Source organism: Haliotis rufescens, unplaced genomic scaffold (assembly GCF_023055435.1).
Source record: "Haliotis rufescens isolate VD_foot unplaced genomic scaffold, xgHalRufe1.0.p SCAF_1, whole genome shotgun sequence".
In the NCBI taxonomy this organism is placed as follows: domain Eukaryota; kingdom Metazoa; phylum Mollusca; class Gastropoda; order Lepetellida; family Haliotidae; genus Haliotis; species Haliotis rufescens.
In genome coordinates this window covers 21,437,667-21,460,220 of record NW_025963779.1, presented here as the reverse complement: position 1 = coordinate 21,460,220, position 22,554 = coordinate 21,437,667, and the positions used below count along the sequence as shown (strand labels likewise).

The following is a 22,554-nucleotide window of genomic DNA, read 5'->3' as shown; positions in this document are numbered from 1 at the left end:
GCCAAGGTTGTTTTCACAGCAACTGTCTGCTCAACGCGCACATCAGTACTATCTTCCTAACAACATGCTTCCATGGTATCTGGGTATGCTATCCGCGGTCGGCTATTTAGTATCGGATGACGTATCGTGCCGTATCTGCCATCACCCGAGAACCCAGGACGCTATCACGACAGCTGGTGCCTGTTGAATACACTCGCTGATTTATTCGATCTAACCTGTCGCCAGCACCTACACGTGTTCTGTTGTAGTTCCTGCTCTGGCGACGTATTTGCAAAACGTTTTGTGTCACACGATAAAATATGGTATTGTTTCCCAACCAAACCTAATATTGATAACCCACATTGGGACTTGGTTTGTTGCTTTGTCGGTAGAGTGTATATGTTGTGCTAATGGCAATCAAACAAATGGGTCTATGCTATTTTTAAACCATCACGTGACACTTTCTTATTGCAATTCATTCAGTTCGCTTAATGAACTGAACAAAAGAATGCCATTTCCTACATCAACGGTAGATCCAACAAAGAGGAGCGTTCAGTGATAAAGATTGTTGGAAAGGTTCAGAGTACAAATACAACAATAATGTAATTGTCTACCTGTCCTCCATCAACGCCGTCAATCAATTCCTGGGTCGTGCCAAAATGTATTTAAAGGAGTGATTCTTTAAGTGGGGTACCCACAGTCATACACACTTTCTGCTTGGTTTGTCGTGTTTCACACTTGACATTGATCGATGGGTGTACATGTATTCCTGCAGGGAAAATGGCCAGTGGTGACGATTGGTGTCGTTGGCACATTCAACACTGACGTTTGAGGAAAACTATTATCTTTGTCAAATAATTAAAAGGTTGGCCAAACTGTCCTCCATGTATGTGACAATACATGCCCCGACGTTCAGCTACTGATTGGAACTAAAGGTAGAAATGCAAAGATGACATCTACGTGAAATTTAGGATTGGACATTAAGGCAAGAATTAGGCATCCTCTTGGGCACCAACTGTGATCCCCGTCCTTGCAGATCTGATTCTTTGTGCATACGAGTCGGACTTTCTGCTCGAATTGGCGAAATCGAAACAAGGGAATTTGGCCAAGAAGGTTAACTTAAAGCCCCACCCTGACTATAAATAGCCCGCAAGGTGGCGGTGTTTCAATTTCGAACAATGACTGACAATGTAAACACAACCGAGCGTCTGGAGAAGCTTTTTGAAAACCACACGGGAACAAGATCCCCATTGACCGTCAAACTTCGTATCGACTTGAATGACAAACCATGGATACACCAAACGGCTCCATTTCAAGATATAAGTCAATAAATATCTGTAATTTTATCATAAAAAATCAAATCGATCGTGTTTGTTGAAACGTCTTGGAATCGTTTGATAGATATTTATTACCATTAAAACTTACGTCCTTGTTGTCAAACGGTCCACGTGGGTGGGTGTTTACATGAGGTCACCCGTTTACGCATTAACCAATGAAATGTGTGTGTTATCATAACGTCATATGGACCTGTCAGATCACTCGTATAAGCTCCGCCCACTAGAGTGCGGTAGTTCCTACCGCAGATGCCCCTTTAAGCGTCGGGAATCTCGATGATCTCATAGCGTTCAATAATGTCAATAGCCATTTCCCTTCCACTTATGACACAAAACTGAGCTAGAAATATTAGACTAGTGAAACCTCCTCACCCGTTTCGTATTTAGATCTCCAGCGGCTCCAGCCTTTGGTGTCTACAAAAGTAGTTTGACTCGGGTTACAACATTCAAGGCCTTAGCTTGTTTGTATGTTTGTTTGTTTGTTTGTTTGTTTGTTTGTTTAACGCCACACTCAGCAATATTATAGCTGTATGGCGGCGGTCTGTAAATAATCGAGTCTAGGCAAGACAATACAGTGATTGATGTCATGAGCCTCGATCCATGCATTTAGGATACCACGACATGCATCAACCAAGTCAGCGAGCCTGCCCACCCGATCCCGTTAGTAGCCTCTTACGGCAAGCATAAGCCGCCTGTTACGACAAGCATGGGTTGCTGAAGACCTATTCTAACCCGGATTTTCACGGGGCTCAAGGTCTAAGTAAAGTAAATAAAATCTGACGAGTTGGTAACAAAAAGTATGCGGTTCCCTATATTGACTTGTGCCGTGTATTCCCATGTGTTTTGTTTCAGCTGAACAATTTACTTGCCTTTGCATGTGTTTGTGAAGGATGCCACCGGTAGGGCAAGATGCGTTCACCTGGTATCATCACTAATTGTTAATGATTCATATTATCGGAATCGTACAACGGACGAGAGAATTCCTGTAATAATGAGAATGGTTTTGTCGCTTTTATTTACTGTTACTGCCTATGTTTAATAAATACCTCTCATATTCTTTGAAACGTAATATGTGTTTCATTTATTGACGTTTTACAAAGCAAGTTAAATATATTTACCAAAGATGCCAAATACCACTCATTCAGTGTGAGAGTACCCCTATTTGAAGAGAGAACCAGACTGAATAGTCAATGCAAAGCGCCTTGCCGTAACCAAATTCTGTTTCATCTCAAAACAAATTACCTTCGATAATAGTGAGATTTATTATTGAAACCACTTCTTTGCACTTCTTTCTGAACGTTTAAAAACAGGAAATGTCGCTAACATTGCAATTAATCCAGCAACTTGCCACAAATCGTCCCGTGCAACAACACAACAACGTTGCTGTAGACATCAGTTGATCGCAGGTATAGTTCGTGACGACACTCCTGACCACTCTGCCCACGTTAATATTACATGTTAGTTTCCACGTTGAGTGGACACAGGTCTCGCTCCGTCCCTCCTGCACGTGCTCAACTCGAAGGACGCCAGGCAAATAATGAACATTATCAATAATTGATCCACATTGTCGCATAACACCTTTACCGCCCAACCGACTTGAGATGAAGCTTATCCATCTAACATGATTGGTGTTTCTGAATACTGGCCCGGGTCGAGGATGTGATGAAATCTCATTATGGCTGTTTGCCTTGATCGTTACAGCAGGTGAATGGTGTCTATGAGCTTCTGCACACACAAGAATCATTTAAGAATAATGAGCAGCTAACAGGAGCAACAGCACGCTCCATGGGATGTTTATGTTGCCTACGGCGGCTCCGTATTGGTGACTACTTTGACGTTACACGCACTTTAACAGCAACAACGCCGACGTGAGACAAACACTAGCCTGGGACCTCTGACGCTGGCGACCCGATCTGAACTTGTACAACACATGCACGGTGGAAGGCGTTTACAGAATCACGTCCATCTAGAGCTGTTCTTTCATACACTTCTGTGTACATGTCCCTGTTATAGCTATATGATGCCGGTATTTGAATATTGTATATGAAACTGTATTCTATTCATGGACATAGGAAATTAACTGTCTTCGATCTATGGACAAGGAAAAGAAAAGTCTTCGATCTTTGGATATAGGAACGCAACTGTTTTCGATCTTTGGACCAGCAAAGGAACTTTCTCCGTTCTTTGGACATAGAAAAGCATCTGCCATCGATCTTTGGACCAGCAAAGGAACTTTCTCCGTTCTTTTGATATAGGAAAGAAACTGTCTTCGATATTTGGCTATAGGTACGAGATATTCGTATCTGGCCTTGCTGTGCAAAAAAAACGAAGATTGAACTCTGATCTTTTGATATTGTAAAGATAAGATTTGACTCCCAACTTCGCACTATGCAAAATGCTCCTGAGGATTCACCGGTGAACTAAATAAGGACGTTGGCGTCAAATCTTCGGTACTGACTTTTGTAATTTATTGAGATTGCTCCTAGCCTTGACCACGAGTTGTGGAATCTCATCCGACTTAAATACAATAATAATAGTCAGCTGTATACAGAGTATATTTCAGCATGTATGTGTGTGTCCTAGCGTGGAAACCTGTTTCAAACACTACTCCCTAACACTTGGACGTCCCACGTACACACGCGCCCTCTGGAGGGTGGATCTGACATTTCAACCTACTCTTGTCTTGGGCCGGCAATACAGACTCTCCGTCGGGTGGACGCCCGAGTTATAGAATGGGGGTAAGTCGTTCCTTCCTGTCTACCCTTGTCTCACAGTGTGTACTTATACTTTGTGAGAGAAGCTCTAGAATAGCCTGTATGAAGCAATCAGCGTTACATAACATGCATAATGTACACGGGCACTCGACACGCGTCTCAACACAAACACGCGTACACTCGCTTGTACTCATAACGCACTCACACGCGCCTGTACTTACACACACACACACACACACACACACACACACACACACACACACACACACACACACACACACACACACACACACACACCACACACACATACATACTCCACACACACACACATACATACACCACACACACACACACATACATACATACACCACACATACACCACACACACACACACACACACACATTCACGTGCAAGTACTGTAACACGCCTGAACGCAAACACGCACAAGCATACACTTGTTCAGATGCACGCACACACGCACGTCTGAACTTGTACACGCACATACCTGCCTGTACACACGTAGACGCAAGTGTTTCTGTAATCATACACGCGCACGCACGCACGCACGCACGCACGCGCACACACACAAACACACACACACATATATAGACACATGTGCGTCTGTTATTCTTCAGTCGTAACGACGTAACGTGCTGTTGGCTATAACATAACGTGTTGCTGGCTATGACGATACGTGTTGCTGGCTATGACGTAGCGTTTAGCCGGCTATGACATAACGTGTTGCCGGCTATGACGTTACGTGTTGCTGGCTATGACGTTACGTGTTGCTGGCTATGACATAACGTGTTGCCGGCTATGACGTTTCGTGTTGCTGGCTATGACGTAGCGTGGTCCTGGCTATGCCATAACGAGTTGCTGGCTATGACGTTACGTGTTGCTGGCAATGGCATAACGGTGTTGCTGGCTATGACGTAGCGTGTTCCTGGCTATGCCATAACGTGTTTCTGGCTATGACGTAACGTATTGCTGGCTATGACGTGCCGTGTTGCTGGTTATGACATAAGGTGTTGCCGGCTATGTCATAACGTGTTACTGGCTATGACATTACTTGTTGCTGGTTATGATTAAACGCTCTGGGAATAATTGCTGTTACGCACATTATCATATTTCCGATCATCGTAATTTTCAAAACATCACTTAAGAAATTGCAACTGGATTCTTCCTCCACTATATCAACAACAACAACAATCATATACCTGTCATCCTCCCTACTACTCGTACCGGTGTGGTTCAGCAGGAATTTAGTTTTATCGAATGTGGATATTCAGAACGGAGTCCTGTTTGCTCTAAAAAAATATTCGAGAAACAAAACACGAAGCGACTGTCATACGAATCCTTGGTGATCCATACAATGGCTAGTTTCCTGCTGACATTTACCAAAGCATGACTCACTTACTCTAACAAATGCATATATCAATGAAGACCACTTCCCTCTCGAAGCATACTGTCATGTGAGCCTCTTATGTTCTGTTATAAATCTCCCCCACTGAGTGAAATAGAGTTCACAAACACATTATGTCAGAACTAAATAATGCATGAACCATTAGCCCTGTGTTGACATTTATACTCGACCCTTTCTTCCCCACCAAACCTTTTTCTGACTCAACAATAGCAACCTGACCATGCACAGAACAATAATACACTCTAAACAAACAACACGTTAATAAACAAGACGGAGCACCAAACTTGTCAATTACTGCCATGATTTAGATAGTGTGGTTTGACGTCGACATTGATCTGTGCTGACTCAACCAGGGACGACGATATTAGATGTATGACGTGTACAACATAATGTAATAACCCGATAGGTGGGGCAGACGACCTGCGTGTACAACATAACGTTGTATGGTGGTATCAATGTTGGGAAGATGTCTGACGTGTACAACATAACCCATATCGGTCGTGTTTGGCTACTTAGAAATCCTGAAATATTTCTCCTTGCTACGCCACACTCCGCCACGACAATCTGACAGTATCTCCATTCATCAGCGAAAGGCGCTGGAGCCTTATCCTTAGCCTAATCCTAACGTCCCGTCCCGTGCCGCGAGACCAGCCTCACGGAGACGATAGCGCGCTGTCGGAGTAGACACTGTCTCTCCGCAGGTCATTTCTGAGTGTGGCGGCAGTCATGAAGTGATGATGTCTTGCTGCAATCACGTCTTTTCGGTGTGTGGTGGAACGCCTTCGACCACCTGCATTTCGCTGGGTGGGTAGCTGATCCAAACGTCTGATATCCATTCCATGCTCTGCTGATCACACTTTAACTGACGCCAAAGTCGCCAGTTTCAAGCATGCCTATGCATCTGCCTAATTCCAAGATCGTTAAACAACGTCTTTGATGCTTTGGCTTTGAATGCATAAGTGCATTCAGTTGTTGCTATCCTGCAAATGTTGTTGTGCTCTCTGATAAGGATGTGCAACGATTGTCACGATACATCCAAACACATTTCCAAGCACCTCGTGCACATCATGCCCATCACTGCATGCCTCTGTTCCTTCATCATGAAAATGAGGTCCTATAGGGACTCCCCAAACATTGTGCACGGAGATATTTCAATCTACATTTGTAGGATGATTTTTTGATATCATCAAAACTTAATCCTCATCATACTTTGTGTAGTATAGTTGTCCACTGCATATATTTCTGATATTTGCATAGTGTCCACATATCGCTTGTCAGTTATTCTAGGCATTTGATTGGTTGATTGTGAACCAAGACCTTAACGGAACTACTTTCGCTGCATTCATTCGTTCATATTTCGATCAGAACACCGTTCTTGTTTACACGAGGGAAACCAAACAAAGGGAAACAAAATAAACTAATTTTTATTGGTACTTTTATTATGAAATGCTGAAGTACCTGGGCAGAAAGAACGATATCTCATTTAAATATGCACATATGCAGCGGATTGTTCAGGGTGACCGAACAATTTGGGATGGGGCTTCACAGTAGAACGCTTTCCCTTCAACTGCATAAAACAAATTTCTAATCACAAAAGTTGCAAGAGTAAAAATTTAAACAATTTATTCCCTCAACTGCTCTGACGAGCACCGAAGAACAGCACGTGCTGTTTTACATTATTGTTTTGATCGTGCCCGCAAGCGCCGAGCTCCAAGATCACTCATCGTTTCGCGTTCGAGTACATGATCTTTAATGAACATTAGTGAGTGCGTGAGGGAGTATGGTTTTACGCCGCTTATAGCAATATTCCAGCAATATCACGGCTTCACACATTGTACCCATGTCGGGAATCGAACCCGGGTCTTCGGCGTGATGAGCGAACGCTTTAACCACTGGGCTACCCGACCGTCCCTTAATGAACATTAAACACAGAATGTAAGACCTTTACGATAGACTACCTCGCATAGTTGTTGATACATGGTCGTTGCAGGCATCGTCGTCGGCCATGCAGCAGAAGCACGGCAGGGTTAGCAGCGTCAGTGCCGTCAAACATTTGAGCATGATTTTAACTGGACTAAATATGGCGAAAAAACGAGCCGTACATATTTACTGTAATATCCGATAAACTGTCCGTGAAACATTTCCGACATTATATATATGTGTCCTGTCAAAACGCATTGACAGTGTTGGCGTATTCATCAGATGCACTCGTTGACCTCTATATGGAAATAATGAGGGATTACAATCAATTTAAACTCGGCCATGGTTAGGTGTTACTGCGTTGTTAAAACACTAATACGGCCTTTCAATTTGCAGACGACATATAATTGTACCGTTTAGCTTTACTAGAGAAACAAAATTTTGCAAGGAACTACTTTTGGAAACGTTGTAACCTTGACCTTTCTCTCAACTGTTATATAGACGGTTCTGAAGCTGCGACCTCTTCAAATTACATCTGTGGCATTAGAAACAGTATGTCGACAACTAATCGACGGGAGATATAATGCAGAAGTTCACAAATCGTACTGGTATACCGAATAAACCCCAGGACTTCACTGTCACTAAGGAATACTTTGACAACTTGGCGACCCGTGAACATCCGGCGTAGAATGGGTCTTCAGCAACCCATGCTAGTCGTAAAAGGCGACTACACTCGTCGTAAGAGACGACTGACGGGTTCGGGTCGTCAGGCTCGCTGACATGGTTGATGCATGTCATCGTATCCCGATTGCGTGGCTAGATGCTCATGACTGGAATGTCTAGTCCAGATTCGATTATTTACAGACCGACGTCATATAGCTTGAATATTACTGAGTGTGGCGTTAAACAACAAATAAACAAACAAAAACTGTCATAATTGTTCACGATTGTTGGATCGATGCTCATGATGTCAGTCACTAGATTGTCTGGCCCCTCTTGATTAATTACAGATCGCCGTCATGTAGCTGGAATATGGCTGTGTGCGGTGTTAAGCAACAAACAAACAAATAACAACTTCTATCATATTTGCATACCCATCGTGAGTGAGTGAGTGAGTGATGTGGAACAACGTCGGACCCAGCAGCATCAGTCAGACTGCACTCTCCGCCCTGACGCCTGATAATCGATTCATGCCACCCGGCCAGGACGACACACTTTAATCACCAGGTAGTGAACGAGAGTCGATCTTTACAGTTGATCACCCATCCCCTGGACGCATTCAGCGGCCATTTGGACGACACTCATTCTTATCTCGTTTTACGGCTACCAGGTTAATAGTTTTAGAAACGCAAGCATTATGTTTAATAACCGGTTTCAAACAAAACCTATGCGTGCGTGAAGCGTATGAATATTACAAGGGGTGGGGTGGCTTTGTCTTAAAAACAATCATTTGCTTCTGAAAAAAGGTGTTGCAAGTGCTCAAATGTTTTCGAGTGAGTTGTCTTGTAAATTTATGTAATCTATGTAATTTTATTTACCTCAAGATGGACAAAATGATCGTCAGCCATAGATAATAGTAGTTTATTTGCCAAAGGAACTCATCAAACACGAAAGAAAAGCAAAAGAAGATTTTGTCCCCCATTTTTTTTTAAATCAATTCTTATCGAAACTGATTATATCACTACGGTTACTAAGCAACCACGCCCAACTCCGTGTCTAAACTCTAAGGCCTGTGATTCCCTGGCTGTTTCGACCACGCGGAACTAATAGTCAGAGACCGTTGTTAGCCGACATATGTTTGCTTGAACCGGCCAGCGTTATTAATACGCGCGACGTAATCAATGAGCCGGCAGGGTAGATACAAAAAAATAGTTCGCGGAGTAGATAAGCTTCCTGGTAGTGAATCGGTCTGACAGGGAGAGGGTTATGTCAAGTAGCACACAATGTAATACTTGGGATTAGTGTGGCGCGGCGCGGTAGTGGATTAACACTTAGTTCATATGGTAGTGGGATTTCCTAAGGTTATTTCTGAGGGCTGCATTCAGTATCACCACCAGATTTGGACCCGAGGCTCAGAACTGGTCCCTCCAATTGCAATGTGACTTGTGGAATATACGAAAACAGAAACAGTAGTAAACACTGTCGCGACGTTAAGGGCTCAAGGTCAAAGCATTCGCCGGCCGCAATATGGAGGTAAGTACATGTTGCAAGGTGCCCGTTATTAAAGTGATGATTAACCAAATTTAGTTTTAATATTTAAGTTTAAGTTAGTAAGTTGCGCCCGAAGGAAAACACATAGAGCAGCTGTCGGCGCGTGCACCTGTCACGCTGTGTACTGGGTTCGACTCCCATATATATATATATATATATATATATATATATATATATATATAAATATAACCGAATGTTGATATTAATACAATTAGTAAGATTGACATTGGAGATATAGATATTATGGACTCTGATTTTTTTAAATAAGACATTGACATTTATTCACACTCATATCCACTCATGTTCTGTACTAACCCATAAGAAGGTTTAATATAATGACATCAGAACATAAATTTAAGTTCGCAAGAACTATTGATCATATTAAACAAAGATCACTGAGCTCCAGAAGTAGACAACTCAGAATAAACACGTATAACAATATCATCTGGAACACAGTGAATAACATTGCTTGTGTTTTCGAAAGTTGTCTATATATATTCCTACTTGGGCCAGGCACTGTCCTGGATGTCAGGTCCAATCTGTAACAGGGACTCAGAAAAGAAATATCAACTACCAAAAAGAATATTTATACAATTGCAACACTCTTGTCACATGACGAATGCCACACAGGTACAATCAAACTGGCTAAGAGCACCTCAATTCTCTGCAGCGCCGCGTCTCGTACCTGTCAGGATTCGTTAGTCTACAGCAGGAGTTCCAACCCTTTAAGTCAGGGATAGAATAGGTCTTCAGCAACCCATGCTTACCTTAAGAGGCCATTATGCTTGTCGCAAGAGGCGACTAAAGGGGTCGGATTGTCAGGCTCACTGACTTGGCTGATGCAAAACATTGTATCCGAATTGCGTAGATCGATGCTCATGATGTCAACCACTGGATTGTCTGGTCAAGACTCGCTTATTTACAGACCGCCGTCATATAGCTGAAATATTACTGAGTGCGGCTTTAAACAACAAACAATAACAACAGCTTGAGTTCCAATTTCAGATTATGATTCTTGTTCTGTCGATACCTGTGCTTGTTGGTTTCACTGAAGTGGTAAACTTCAAAGACCTGTGTCACTTCAAATTGTCTGCCACATTAAGCTGACACGACGTGCTATTACTGAAATACTCTTAAAGCAGCGTTGAACCCGTTTCACCCCCGAACCCTCTTCACGAGCACTCGTCTTTCCCCTGCCTATCCTGCATGGTCAGCTTGGCCTTCGTCGATGCAGAAAGCACCTGGAGCAGTCTGTACTCTCCGGGAGGTCACGTGTAACTTTAAAGGGGGGTAACTCTCCCGTGACAGGAAAAGCTTAATTCCGTTTCCACATTACAATGTTAAACAGGACGGCTGCCCCATCTTATTCCCTGCCATGCCTAGGTTACCGAGCCTCATTTAGCCGACACCATATCGACCTCGTATCAAACACACCTGGTCTAGGAGATTAACTTGAGCTTTATACAAATTGCTATTGCTACTTGGCACGCTCGCTTCGACAGCCATGAGCCCAGTGCTAATATGTGAAGTTGGTTAACAATGTATTTTTGTGGTATTGTAAATGTGTAACAGGTCATCGACGCACGTCGGTTTTAGTGTCTCCAAATCATGTGTGTATGTGTGTGTTGGGGGATGGGGGTGGCTGAACGGGCGGAGAGTAGCAGGATGGCTGAACGGCTGGAGAGTAACAGGATGGGTGGGGGGTAGCAGGATGGCTGGAGGGTGGAGAGTAGCGGGAGGGGTGGAGAATAACAGGATGGGTGGAGGGTAACAGGATGGCTGGAGGGTGGAGAGTAGCGGGATGGGTGGAGAGTAGCAGGATGGCTGGAGGGTGGAGAGTAGCAGGATGGGTGGAGAGTAGCAGGATGGGTGGAGAGTAGCAGGATGGGTGGAGAGTAGCAGGATGGGTGGAGGGTGGAGAGTAGCGGGATGGGTGGAGAGTAGCAGGATGGCTGGAGGGTGGAGAGTAGCGGGATGGGTGGAGAGTAGCAGGATGGCTGGAGGGTGGCAGGATGGCTGGAGGGTGGAGAGTAGCAGGATGGGTGGAGGGTGGAGATTAGCGGGAGGGGTGGAGAGTAGCGGGATGGGTGGAGGGTGGAGAGTAGCGGGAGGGGTGGAGAGTAGCGGGATGGGTAGAGAGAAGCAGGATGGGTGGAGAGTAGCGGGATGGCTGGAGGGTGGCGAGTAGCGGGATGGGTGGAGGGTGGAGAGTAGCGGGAGGGGTGGAGTATAACAGGATGGGTGGAGAGTAGCAGGATGGGTGGAGAGAAGCAGGATGGGTGGAGAGTAGCAGGATGGGTGGAGGGTGGAGAGTAGCGGGATGGGTGGAGGGTGGAGAGTAGCGGGATGGGTAGAGAGTAGCAGGATGGGTGGAGGTTGGAGTGTAGCAGGATGGGTTGAGGGTGGCTGAACGGGTAGAAAGTCGCAGGATGGGAGGAGGGTGGATGAACGGGTGGGGAGTAGCAGGGTGAGTAGCGATGTAAGCACAGCCGAGGCCTGTGTCGCTAGTTATTGTAAGTAGAGGTGTTTCATTTCGTAAACGTTCTAAGTTCTGTTTCCACTGCTTATGTTACCAGATAACTGCAAACCATGAAATGCAGTGCTTACCGAGTTGGTTGCTCTATCTGTTTCCGTAACCGACACTATTGCAATCGACGGCACGAGGCGTGCAGTGGCATCGCCGTGGGACGAACATGGCCGAGGAAGGGCGTAGTCGTTTGTTTGACTGCAATGTGCTGCTAAATACTAGTACTCCACGCTGAGCAAAACGTGACCATGTGATTATGAAACTTTTCAAGGATTCCTTATTTCTGTGCCCAGAAACAGACACATGGCACCAGACAGCTATGTGTCCGCTCTGGCACGGATACCGTGTTTTTGTATGTTTAGGATAACTCCGCTGCTTGGCTTGACATCATCTTGCCCTGTTTTTTTCCCAGGAGATAATATTTAATTATCCGACAAGTTTCTCCGTGAAAGAAACTTTTTTCCCAGAACGATATTTGATGTGGACACGCCATCGTGATTGACAGGAATGATAGAACAATGTTACTAGGGATACGATAGATCGCTGGAGAAGGTAATTTGTCATGACGTCATCCGGTTATGACGCAACTCAGAAATTGTACTTTATCGAAGGATCAAGCACTGTCGAAGCATCAAAGAATATACAGCACATCATCGAATGTAACACCATTGGCTGCTATATAAAGCTGGCACTGTCACTGGCAACAGTATACAGTTTATTACCGAGTATAACGTCACTGGCTATAGTATACAGTATATTACCGAGTTTAACGTCACTGGCTATAGTACCCAGTATATTACCGAGTATAACGTCACTGGCAATAGTATACAGTATATTACCGAGCATAACGTCACTGGCAATAGTATACAGTATATTACCGAGTATAACGTCACTGGCAATAGTACACAGTATATAATCGAGTATAACGTCACTGGCAATAGTACCCAGTATATTACCGAGTATAACGTCACTGGCAATAGTATACAGTATATTACCGAGTATAACGTCACTGGCAATAGTATACAGTATATTACCGAGTATAACGTCACTGGCAATAGTACACAGTATATTACCGAGTATAACGTCACAGGCAATAGTATACAGTATATTACCGAGTATAACGTCACTGGCTATAGTACCCAGTATATTACCGAGTATAACGTCACTGGCAATAGTATACAGTATATTACCGAGTATAACGTCACTGGCTATAGAACTCAGTATACCACCGAGTATACTGTCACTGGCTATAGTATACAGTATATCACCGAGCATGAGCACGTCACTATTGAACGGGGGGCACGGGGGGCCCAGTCGTCTAACGCGCCGCGATTCGCTGTGCAGAGTTGCGTCCCTTGGCTACGCCAGAAACCTATGATTGTGGGTTCGAATCCCGGTTCGCCCCGATTATGTTTCTAGGTTTGTCAGCACCATACCCGTGCTCGTGGGTTTCACCGAAGTGGTAAACGTCTGAGACCTGCACCACTTCGGGGTTTCCTCCCACATTAAGCTGACACGCCGCGATATAACTGGAATACTGTTAAAAGCGGCGTTAAACCCGACTCACTCACTAACTATTGAACGTGACGTCACCTTTCTCTACCCCTGTGACGTCACCTAACAACGGGCGTGATAATGGCCCGTCGTCACGCAATATGAGGACATTATCAAGTTACCGCTCATTTCTGATAACATGCGGGCGGTTTATTTTAGCTATAACATACAGTATATAACCGAGTGTAACGTCACTGGCTATACTATATAGTATATGACCGAGTATAACGTCACTGGCTATACTATACAGTATATCACGTATAACGTCACTGGCTATAGCACACAGTATATACCGAGTATAACGTCGCGGGCTATACTATACAGTATATCACGGGTAACGTCAATGGCTGTAGTACACAGTAGATCACCGAGTATAACGTCACTGGCTATACTATACAGTATATGACGAGTATAACGTCACTGGCTGTAGTACACAGTAGATCACCGAGTATAACGTCGCGGGCTATACTATACAGTATATCACGGATAGCGTCACTGGCTATAGCACACAGTATATACCGAGTATAACGTCGCGGGCTATACTATACAGTATATCACGGATAGCGTCACTGGCTGTAGTACACAGTAGATCACAGAGTATAACGTCACTGGCTATACTATACAGTATATCACGTATAACGTCACTGGCTATAGCACACAGTATATACCGAGTATAACGTCGCGGGCTATACTATACAGTATATCACGGATAGCGTCACTGGCTGTAGTACACATTAGATCACCGAGTATATCGTCACTGGCTATACTATACAGTATATGACCGAGTATAACGTCACTGGCTATACTATACAGTATATGACCGAGTATAACGTCACTGGCTATACAGTATATCACGTATAACGTCACTGGCTGTAGTACACAGTAGATCACCGAGTATAACGTCGCTGCAACACACAATTTATCACCGAGTTAGATAGTACAGGTGCACTCCGAGGTTCCCAGCCAGTGTAGATATGCACTTACCCCTGAAGTAACCTGCCAGGGAATCTATTGTTATCAATCGCTTACATTTCACCAATCAATCAAAGCGCGGAACCCGTGTGGGGTAGATATTTCAACGGTTGAGACATGTAATCGATAACGGTGGCAAAGAGGCTTTTAACTCTGTTGTTTATATTCCGACTCAGCGGGCTACGGAGGTGCATAAAACGTTCCAGGAACATGCAATGTCTATCATTGTTTAGGAACCGGAGCATCTGCACGGATTTGTTAGGAAGATGTATGTGATCGCTTCGCTGGGGGGATGTGAGGGTAAAGGCTACTGAACCGGTGACATGCACCAAGAGGACGTGGATATTGCAAAACAAGGATTCACGCGATTAATTGTTGAAGAATGTTTAATTGGTAAATACCCCAGGGCACTGAGTGTAATCATGGGAGGTAATTGCAGCTACAATCGCCATTGTTGCTACAACTACATCGACTACCGCTGTCACTACTGCACCCGCTACAACAACGGCGGCTGCTACTACTTAAACTCATTAAATACAACAGCTTCGTCTACTCCCGTTATTGCTACTACGGCAACGACAACGGCGGCTGTTACTACTATAACTCACTCACTCACTACAACTACATCTACTCTCGCTACTGCTACTACGGCAACGACAACGGCGACTATTTGTTTGTTTGTTTGTTTGTTTGTTCGTTGTTTGACGCCTCACTGATCAATATTCCAGCTATATGACGGCAGTCTGTAAAAAATCGAGTCATGACCTGAAAATCCTGTGGTTGATATGAGAATCGATCCACGCAAGTGGGATACGATGACATGCATCAACCAAGGCAGCGAGCCTGACCACCCCATCCCGTTAGTCGCCTCTAAAACTACAGTACTCCCGCTTATTCTACAGCGGCAACGACAACGGCGACTCCTACTACTACAACTTACGCTCTACAACAACATCTACTACGTCTGTTACTATTGCGCCAACTACAATAACCGCTGCTGTTACTACTACACCTCACTCACTCACTACAAATTCATCAGCTACCGCAACAACTGCAACAATGGCGGCCGTTACTAGAACTCACTCACTCACCCACCGGTAATATTGAACAGCTCACAGACAACAAGTAATTCCATTCTTAAATTAGGTGAATTGTTTCTTGATCTACTTTCGCTAAACAAGATATACATGTTCTGGCCAAAAGAGGCGACTATTCTGAACTACAAGCAATGAGTGAATGAGTGAGTTGGGTTTAACGGCGCTTTTAACAGTATATCGCGGCGTGTCAGCTTAATGTGGGAGGAAACCCCGAAGTGATTCAGGTCTCTGATGTTTACCACTTCGGTGAAACCCACGAGCACGGGTATGGTGCTGACAAACCTAGAAACATAATCGGGGCCAACCGGGATTCGAACCCACAATCATTGGTTTCTGGCGTGCCCAAGAGACTCAACTCTGCACAGCGAATTGCGGCGCCTTAGACGACTTGGCCACCCGTGCCTCCCATAAGCAATGAATGAGGTGATGTCTTGTTCGCAATGTTCTCTAACGCTTCTTCTTGATTTCCAGGTTACAGACCAGCAGAAGAAAGGTACGTGTTATTAAGGCTCCCTCCACCTGTACAGGGCGCGGGACGCCACCCCCAAGTAGGCTGTGTGCGGCCAAGACTTCCCAGCCGACAATGGAGTGATATAGCTGGGCCATACTGCCTGTGGTTCAAAAAACCGCCTCCGTCGTCTAGTGGTAGAGCGTCCGCCCGGAGAGCGGAAGGTCCGGGGTTCGATCCCCGGCCGCGTCATACCAAAAGACGTTAAAAGATGGTACTTGTTGTTACCCTGTCTAACGCTCGGCATTAAGGGGCTAAAACAAGTACTGGTCGGCTCGGAGTCAGTATACTGTGTCTGAGTGGGGTATTCATGTTAAACTGCGGCATGGTATCTCAGTGTGATAGCACTATAAATCGGCATCAGTCCGGACCAGTACAAGCAGCCACACAAACACAAAAAAACACACACACGTACATGCATGTCGCTATATAAGTGCAATAATCTTGGACGCGACGTTAAACCCAATTTCACCTCACCTCACCTCACCTCACCTCACCTCACCTCACCTCACCTCACCTGTGGTGCAAAACAACATTTTTTCACAACTACCCACCCGTCCCCCATATTGTAATGTTTTGTTTGTTTTGTTTTAACGCCGCACTCAGCAATATTCCAGCTATATGAAGGCGTTCTGTAATTAATCCAGTCTGGACCAGACAATCCAGTGATTGACATCATGAGCATCGATCCACGCAATTAGGATACGATGACATGCATCAACCAAGTCAGCGAGCCTGACCACCCGTTAGTCGCCTCTTACGACAAGCCTAGTCGCCTGTGACGACAAGCATGGGTTGCTGAAGAGCTATTCCTCCCCGGATCTTCACGGCTCCCATATTGTAATGTGTCTGACGTGAGACGGGGTTGTACAGTGTCTGCGATATATCGGGGTTTTATAAATAATCTGACATGCGTAGAGGTTGTACCGTGTCTCCAATATATCGGGGTTTTATAAATAATCTGACATGTGTAGAGGTTGTACAGTATCTGAAATATGTCGGGGTGATATTTTGTGAATAATATGTCGGGGTTGTAGATATAGTATATGTGGCTTTAGCAGAGACGGGCCGCACGACAATATATACTCACTGACAAAAGAAACGCGAATACCATACATGTTGGTCAATATATGAAGAATTACTCATATTCGAGAGATATTAGATAGGTTCGATGCACAAACGAACATATTGTTTTGTTGTGTGAATCCACGCTCATGAACGCATCACACGTGACGTCATAGATCCATGACTCGAGATGCACCATTTGTCTCATGCAGGATTGGCGTGTAAAGTTTGGAAGTCATATGAAGCATGTCGTGACCAGAATAAAGACACTGTGGTAACACTCGACTGATTGTCACTTTTATCATTAAGTGGTACACATTGGAAACATCTCTTCTTAACGTGCATACCTCTCTATATGTTTCTATGGTGCGCGTTTCTTTTGGCGGCGAGTATATATTTGGCTCCTGTGTATTGATGCTATTCATGGTTGACTATCTGGTTGACTGTGGCGTGACGCAACAGTGACATGGCATAGTACACTCACGGTGTCAATCAATGATTTGTCTGCATACAGCGTGGGCCAAGGTCATGGCGTACCGGCAGTTTTGTTAGCTTCTATCACTCCCTGCATGCACCTCGTGGAGGTGTTCCTGTCGCGATACACCACGACTGCAAGCCACATAAACCTCCACTAACACAGGCTAACAGACACGTATCAGTCTCTATACCAATCTGGAACTTTCTCTCCCCACCCAGCTATACAAGCTCAACCCGCTAGTGTCGACATGACACGCCGGCAGCTTGAAAACCACATTTAGCTGCTGCTTTTCCCAAACATCCGCTTCCGGGTGCATGTTCGCAAACAATTAGGCTCAAATATCCACCCAACATAGACGATCGGTTTAACTTCCAGATTAACAAATTGGAAATCGATTTACAAAGTACTTGTTCAAAGATTATTTCTGTCATTCAGATTATAAACCACCATTCTGACATGGAATTAAAACATAGGATAATATGTCATCGCCACGAACCAATAAGGACATCGATTCTTCGTCAATTCAAATGTGCTATCTGTCCAGCCGTTTTGGAACAGTTAATGGTGTGTGGAGGCGAATCAGCCCAAATGCCACATTACCGCTGCGATATATTGCTGGTGGTGTGGCTGGCTGGATAACAGCTTTGGAATCAATGGTGCTGACGTGATTATGGCCCCCGTGAACATCCGGGTTCGAATGGGTCTTCAGCAACCCATGCTTGCCGTCACAGGCGATTATGCTTGTCGTAAGAGGTGACTAACGGGATCAGGTGGTCAGGCTCGCTGACTTGGTTGATGCATTTCATCGGATCCCACCTGCGTGAATCGATGCTCATGATGTCAATTAATGGATTGTCCGGTCCAGACTCTTTCTGTGTTAATAATAAGGAAAACATCTTTTTCCGGCGAAAACTTCTAATTTGTTCCGAAGTCAGAAATGGATTTTGATTGGGTGTCGATGTAAGCTCATGAGCGAGAGAAGTGTCTTGCCGATACACAGTGATGTGGTGACAGACGAAATACAAGATTTCTGACACTAATTTAATAGAGGTTTTGCATTGTAAGAATTCTTTGACCTTTGTCGTTTATGTGATATGATGTTTTTGACAGAAATCCAGGAGACGTTTGATCTCTTTGACGTTGACCATGACGGCAGAGTGACCACCAAGGAGATGGGCACCATCATCCGGGCATTCTTCATCGTGGCCAATGACGGACAGCTGCGGGCTTTCCTCGGCAAGCTTGATCAAGATGGTAACCGGTATTCATAATCGTACCATAGCCACATGGAAAAGGAATAGATTGAAGACACTCACCAGGCCTACGCATGCATCCACGCGCACACACACGAGTACTGTATAAGTGATTAATTTAATATAACAATTTGTATTTAATATAACAATTTGTTTTACAATCATACGACAAAAACAACAGAATACGGGTTGGTTGCATTCTTTCAAATAACCAGTGTCTGGTTGACCGGTACTTCTGGTCGCATATGACCATATCAAACGAATAGCAAATGGGCTTATGCGCCCGAGCAGGTCTAGGTTTACTAGGTGTAGGAGAAGGGTTCGCAGACTGCAATCGTTGTTACCGTTGTAAAGAATGAGTACGTAGACTAACATCGTTGTTTCCTTTGTAGTGAATGAGTACGTAGACCGACGTCGTTGTTACTGCTGTAGGAGATGGGTACCGTTTTTACCGTTTTAAAGAGTACGCAGACTGGCATCGTTGTTACTATTGTAGTGAATGAGTACGTAGACTGGCATAGTTGTTACTGTTGTAGTGAATGAGTACGTAGACTGACATCGTTGTTACTGCTGTAGGAGATGGGTACGTAGACTGACATCGTTGTTACTGTTGTAGTGAATGAGTACGTAGACTGGCATAGTTGTAACTGTTGTAGTGAATGAGTACGTAGACTGACATCGCTGTTGCTGTTGTAGTGAATGAGTACGTAGACTGACATCGTTGTTAATGCTGTAGGAGATGGGTACGTCAACTACACCGATTTCGAGCGCTTCATGGTTGAGGAGCAACTGACCACGGTGTGTCGGGACGAGATGGATGACGACCTCTCCGCGGCCTTCCAAGTGTTTGACAAAGACGGCAATGGTTTCATCGACGCTGAGGAATTCAAGGAAGTCATGGTTAATCTAGGTAAGTGCTAAAAACTGTATACAGTTTAACTTTATACGGACGAGTCTTACATAAGATGCGCGGGTGTATAAATAAATGGTAGATACGGTATGCCCAGGTCTGAGACTTAACCCTTCTTTAAAGGTAAGGTAAACTTTGCATATATAGTGACCTGTATTTTCATATTTTGGTAGGTAATAAGAAATCATATTTCATAGTCAACTATGGCTTTAACGAACTTGCATATAGCGAATAGTCGATTAAAATCAAATCTTTGAAAAGTTTAAATCTACGGTCTATTTATTTGAATAACGAGTTCGGATCTGACGTGCTGGTCCCTTGGGATTCGTGATATCCTGGTTAACTATGGGCTTAATGCGGACATGTTGTGACAGGAGACAAGATGTCAACGGAGGAGGTGGAGGCGTTGATGAAGGAGGCGGACACTGACGGGGACGGCAAGATCGACTACACAGGTAACCGAACGCATGAATATTAACATTAATTAAACGTCTCTTCCCTCACCAGGCGATGCGCCTGTATATGTTATAAGCTCTTATAACAAACATACCGCCAGTTACCACAGGGCCCAGTTGTACAAAGGGATCTTAGCGCTACGGCTGTCTTTAGTCTGTGCAAGGGTGGATCCAGCATTTCTAAAAGGGAGGAGTCTGAGTCATATATCAAAAGCCTCTCTTAGATAACAACATGCTACATTTGGTTTTCAAAAGGGGGGGGGGGGGGGGAGGGGGCGTGCATGGACTCCACCCCACAACCACACCCCGCCTATGCTGTGGCAAAGTAAAAGGGCTGCCCAGTCGGGGTACATGCACAGTGGTCTAACACTGCTAGGCTTTTGTCATGGTTGAATCGCACTGGTTCTAGATGTGATGGATTAGTCCCTTTGCAGACCTTCTTTATCTCAGTGGCTGCATGTCTATTTCAGAGTTCTGCAGGCACATGAAGAGAAACATTCTGCTCGAAGACGGCAAAGGATAGTGGCGGAATGTGAACGAAAACTGTGTACATCGAGGATTATTGATACGTTGCCCATAAACCAGAATGGTTTTGATCTGTTGCTCAATACAAATTATAATGCTCCGATTTAATCGGGGTACGTCAACTTACCTAAAGTATATATTATAGTCACTGCAACATTGCCAAGATTTAATCTATGTATTATTTACCTATTTCGTTTCTATGGTTCCATGTTTGAATGTTTCCTAGCATCTCTCTGTACAGTTTTAAAAAAAAAGGTTTAGAAGCTGCTATCTAATTACTTGAAATGATTGTTTAGAAGCTGCTATCTAATTACTTGAAATAATTCAGAAATGCAGTGTCTCTTCATTAGATGACCCGACAGACAGCATCCCAGGTACATCAGAGAAACATGCGTGGACCCTTTGTAGCATCCCAGGTACAACAGAGAGACATGCATAGACCCTTTGTAGCATCCCAGGTACAACAGAGAGACATGCATAGACCCTTTGTAGCATCCCAGGTACAACAGAGAAACATGCGTGGACCCTTTGTAGCATCCCAGGTACAACAGAGAGACATGCATGGACCCTTTGTAGCATCCCGGGTACAACAGAGAGACATGCATGGAACCTTTGTAGCATCCCAGGTACAACAGAGAGATATGCATAGACCCTTTGTAGCATCCCAGGTACAACAGAGAGACATGCATGGAACCTTTGTAGCATCCCAGGTACAACAGAGAGACATGCATAGACCCTTTGAAGCATCCCAGGTACAACAGAGAGACATGCATGGACCCTTGTAGCATCCCAGGAAGAACAGAGAGACATGCGTGGACCCTTTGTAGCATCCCAGGAAGAACAGAGAGACATACATGGACCCTTTGTAGCATCCCAGGTACAACAGGGAGATATGCATAGACCCTTTGTAGCATCCCAGGTACAACAGAGAGATATGCATAGACCCTTTGTAGTATCCCAGGTACAACAGAGAGACATGCATAGATCCTTTGTAGCATCCAAGGTACAACAGAGAGACATGCATGGACCCTTTGTAGCATCCCAGGTACAACAGAGAGACATACATGGACCCTTTGTAGCATCCCAGGTACAACAGGGAGACATGCATGGACCCTTTGAAGCATCCCAGGTACAACAGAGAGACATGCATGGACCCTTTGTAGCATCCCAGGTACAACAGAGAGACATGCATAGACCCTTTGTGGCATCCCAGGTACAACAGAGAGACATGCATAGACCCTTTGTAGCATCCCAGGTACAACAGGGAGATATGCATAGACCCTTTGTAGCACCCCAGGTACAACAGAGAGACATGCATGGACCCTTTGTAGCATCCCAGGTACAACAGAGAGACATGCATGGACCCTTTGTTCTGTTTTAACATTCGGAGAATAGAGTACTCAACTTTTCAAAGGGATATTGTGATATCACTTACTGTTACGAACCTCAGGACAACCACCAAAGGAAAGGTACTTTTTTATAGTGTATTTTCATGACAAAATATCATATTAATCAGATTACGTCATCCTATCTCACATGGACATGGAGAAACCCAAGGAAAAGATGAGAAGAATAATCATTCAGCTTTTGTGATAAGAAAGTATTGAAACTGGATCATTAGGATCATT

At 44.5% G+C, this 22,554-nt stretch overlaps 1 protein-coding gene across 2 annotated transcripts; it reads left to right on the top strand.

The window, feature by feature from the left end:
* The first annotated feature begins 3,033 nt into the window (after positions 1-3,033).
* Positions 3,034-22,219, top strand: LOC124114596 (neo-calmodulin-like). Of its 2 annotated transcripts, none has more exons than XM_046475256.2 (6): positions 3,034-4,051; positions 16,204-16,225; positions 18,894-19,037; positions 19,773-19,946; positions 20,321-20,401; positions 20,872-22,219. In XM_046475256.2, the coding sequence occupies exons 1-6, from the start codon at positions 4,046-4,048 to the stop codon at positions 20,922-20,924; spliced, it is 480 nt and encodes a 159-aa protein (XP_046331212.1). In that variant the 5' UTR covers positions 3,034-4,045; the 3' UTR covers positions 20,925-22,219. The 2 variants fall into 2 exon arrangements, with proteins under 2 accessions (XP_046331212.1, XP_046331211.1); XM_046475255.2 differs by lacking the exon at positions 3,034-4,051 and adding an exon at positions 9,267-9,564.
* The last annotated feature ends 335 nt before the right edge of the window (positions 22,220-22,554 follow it).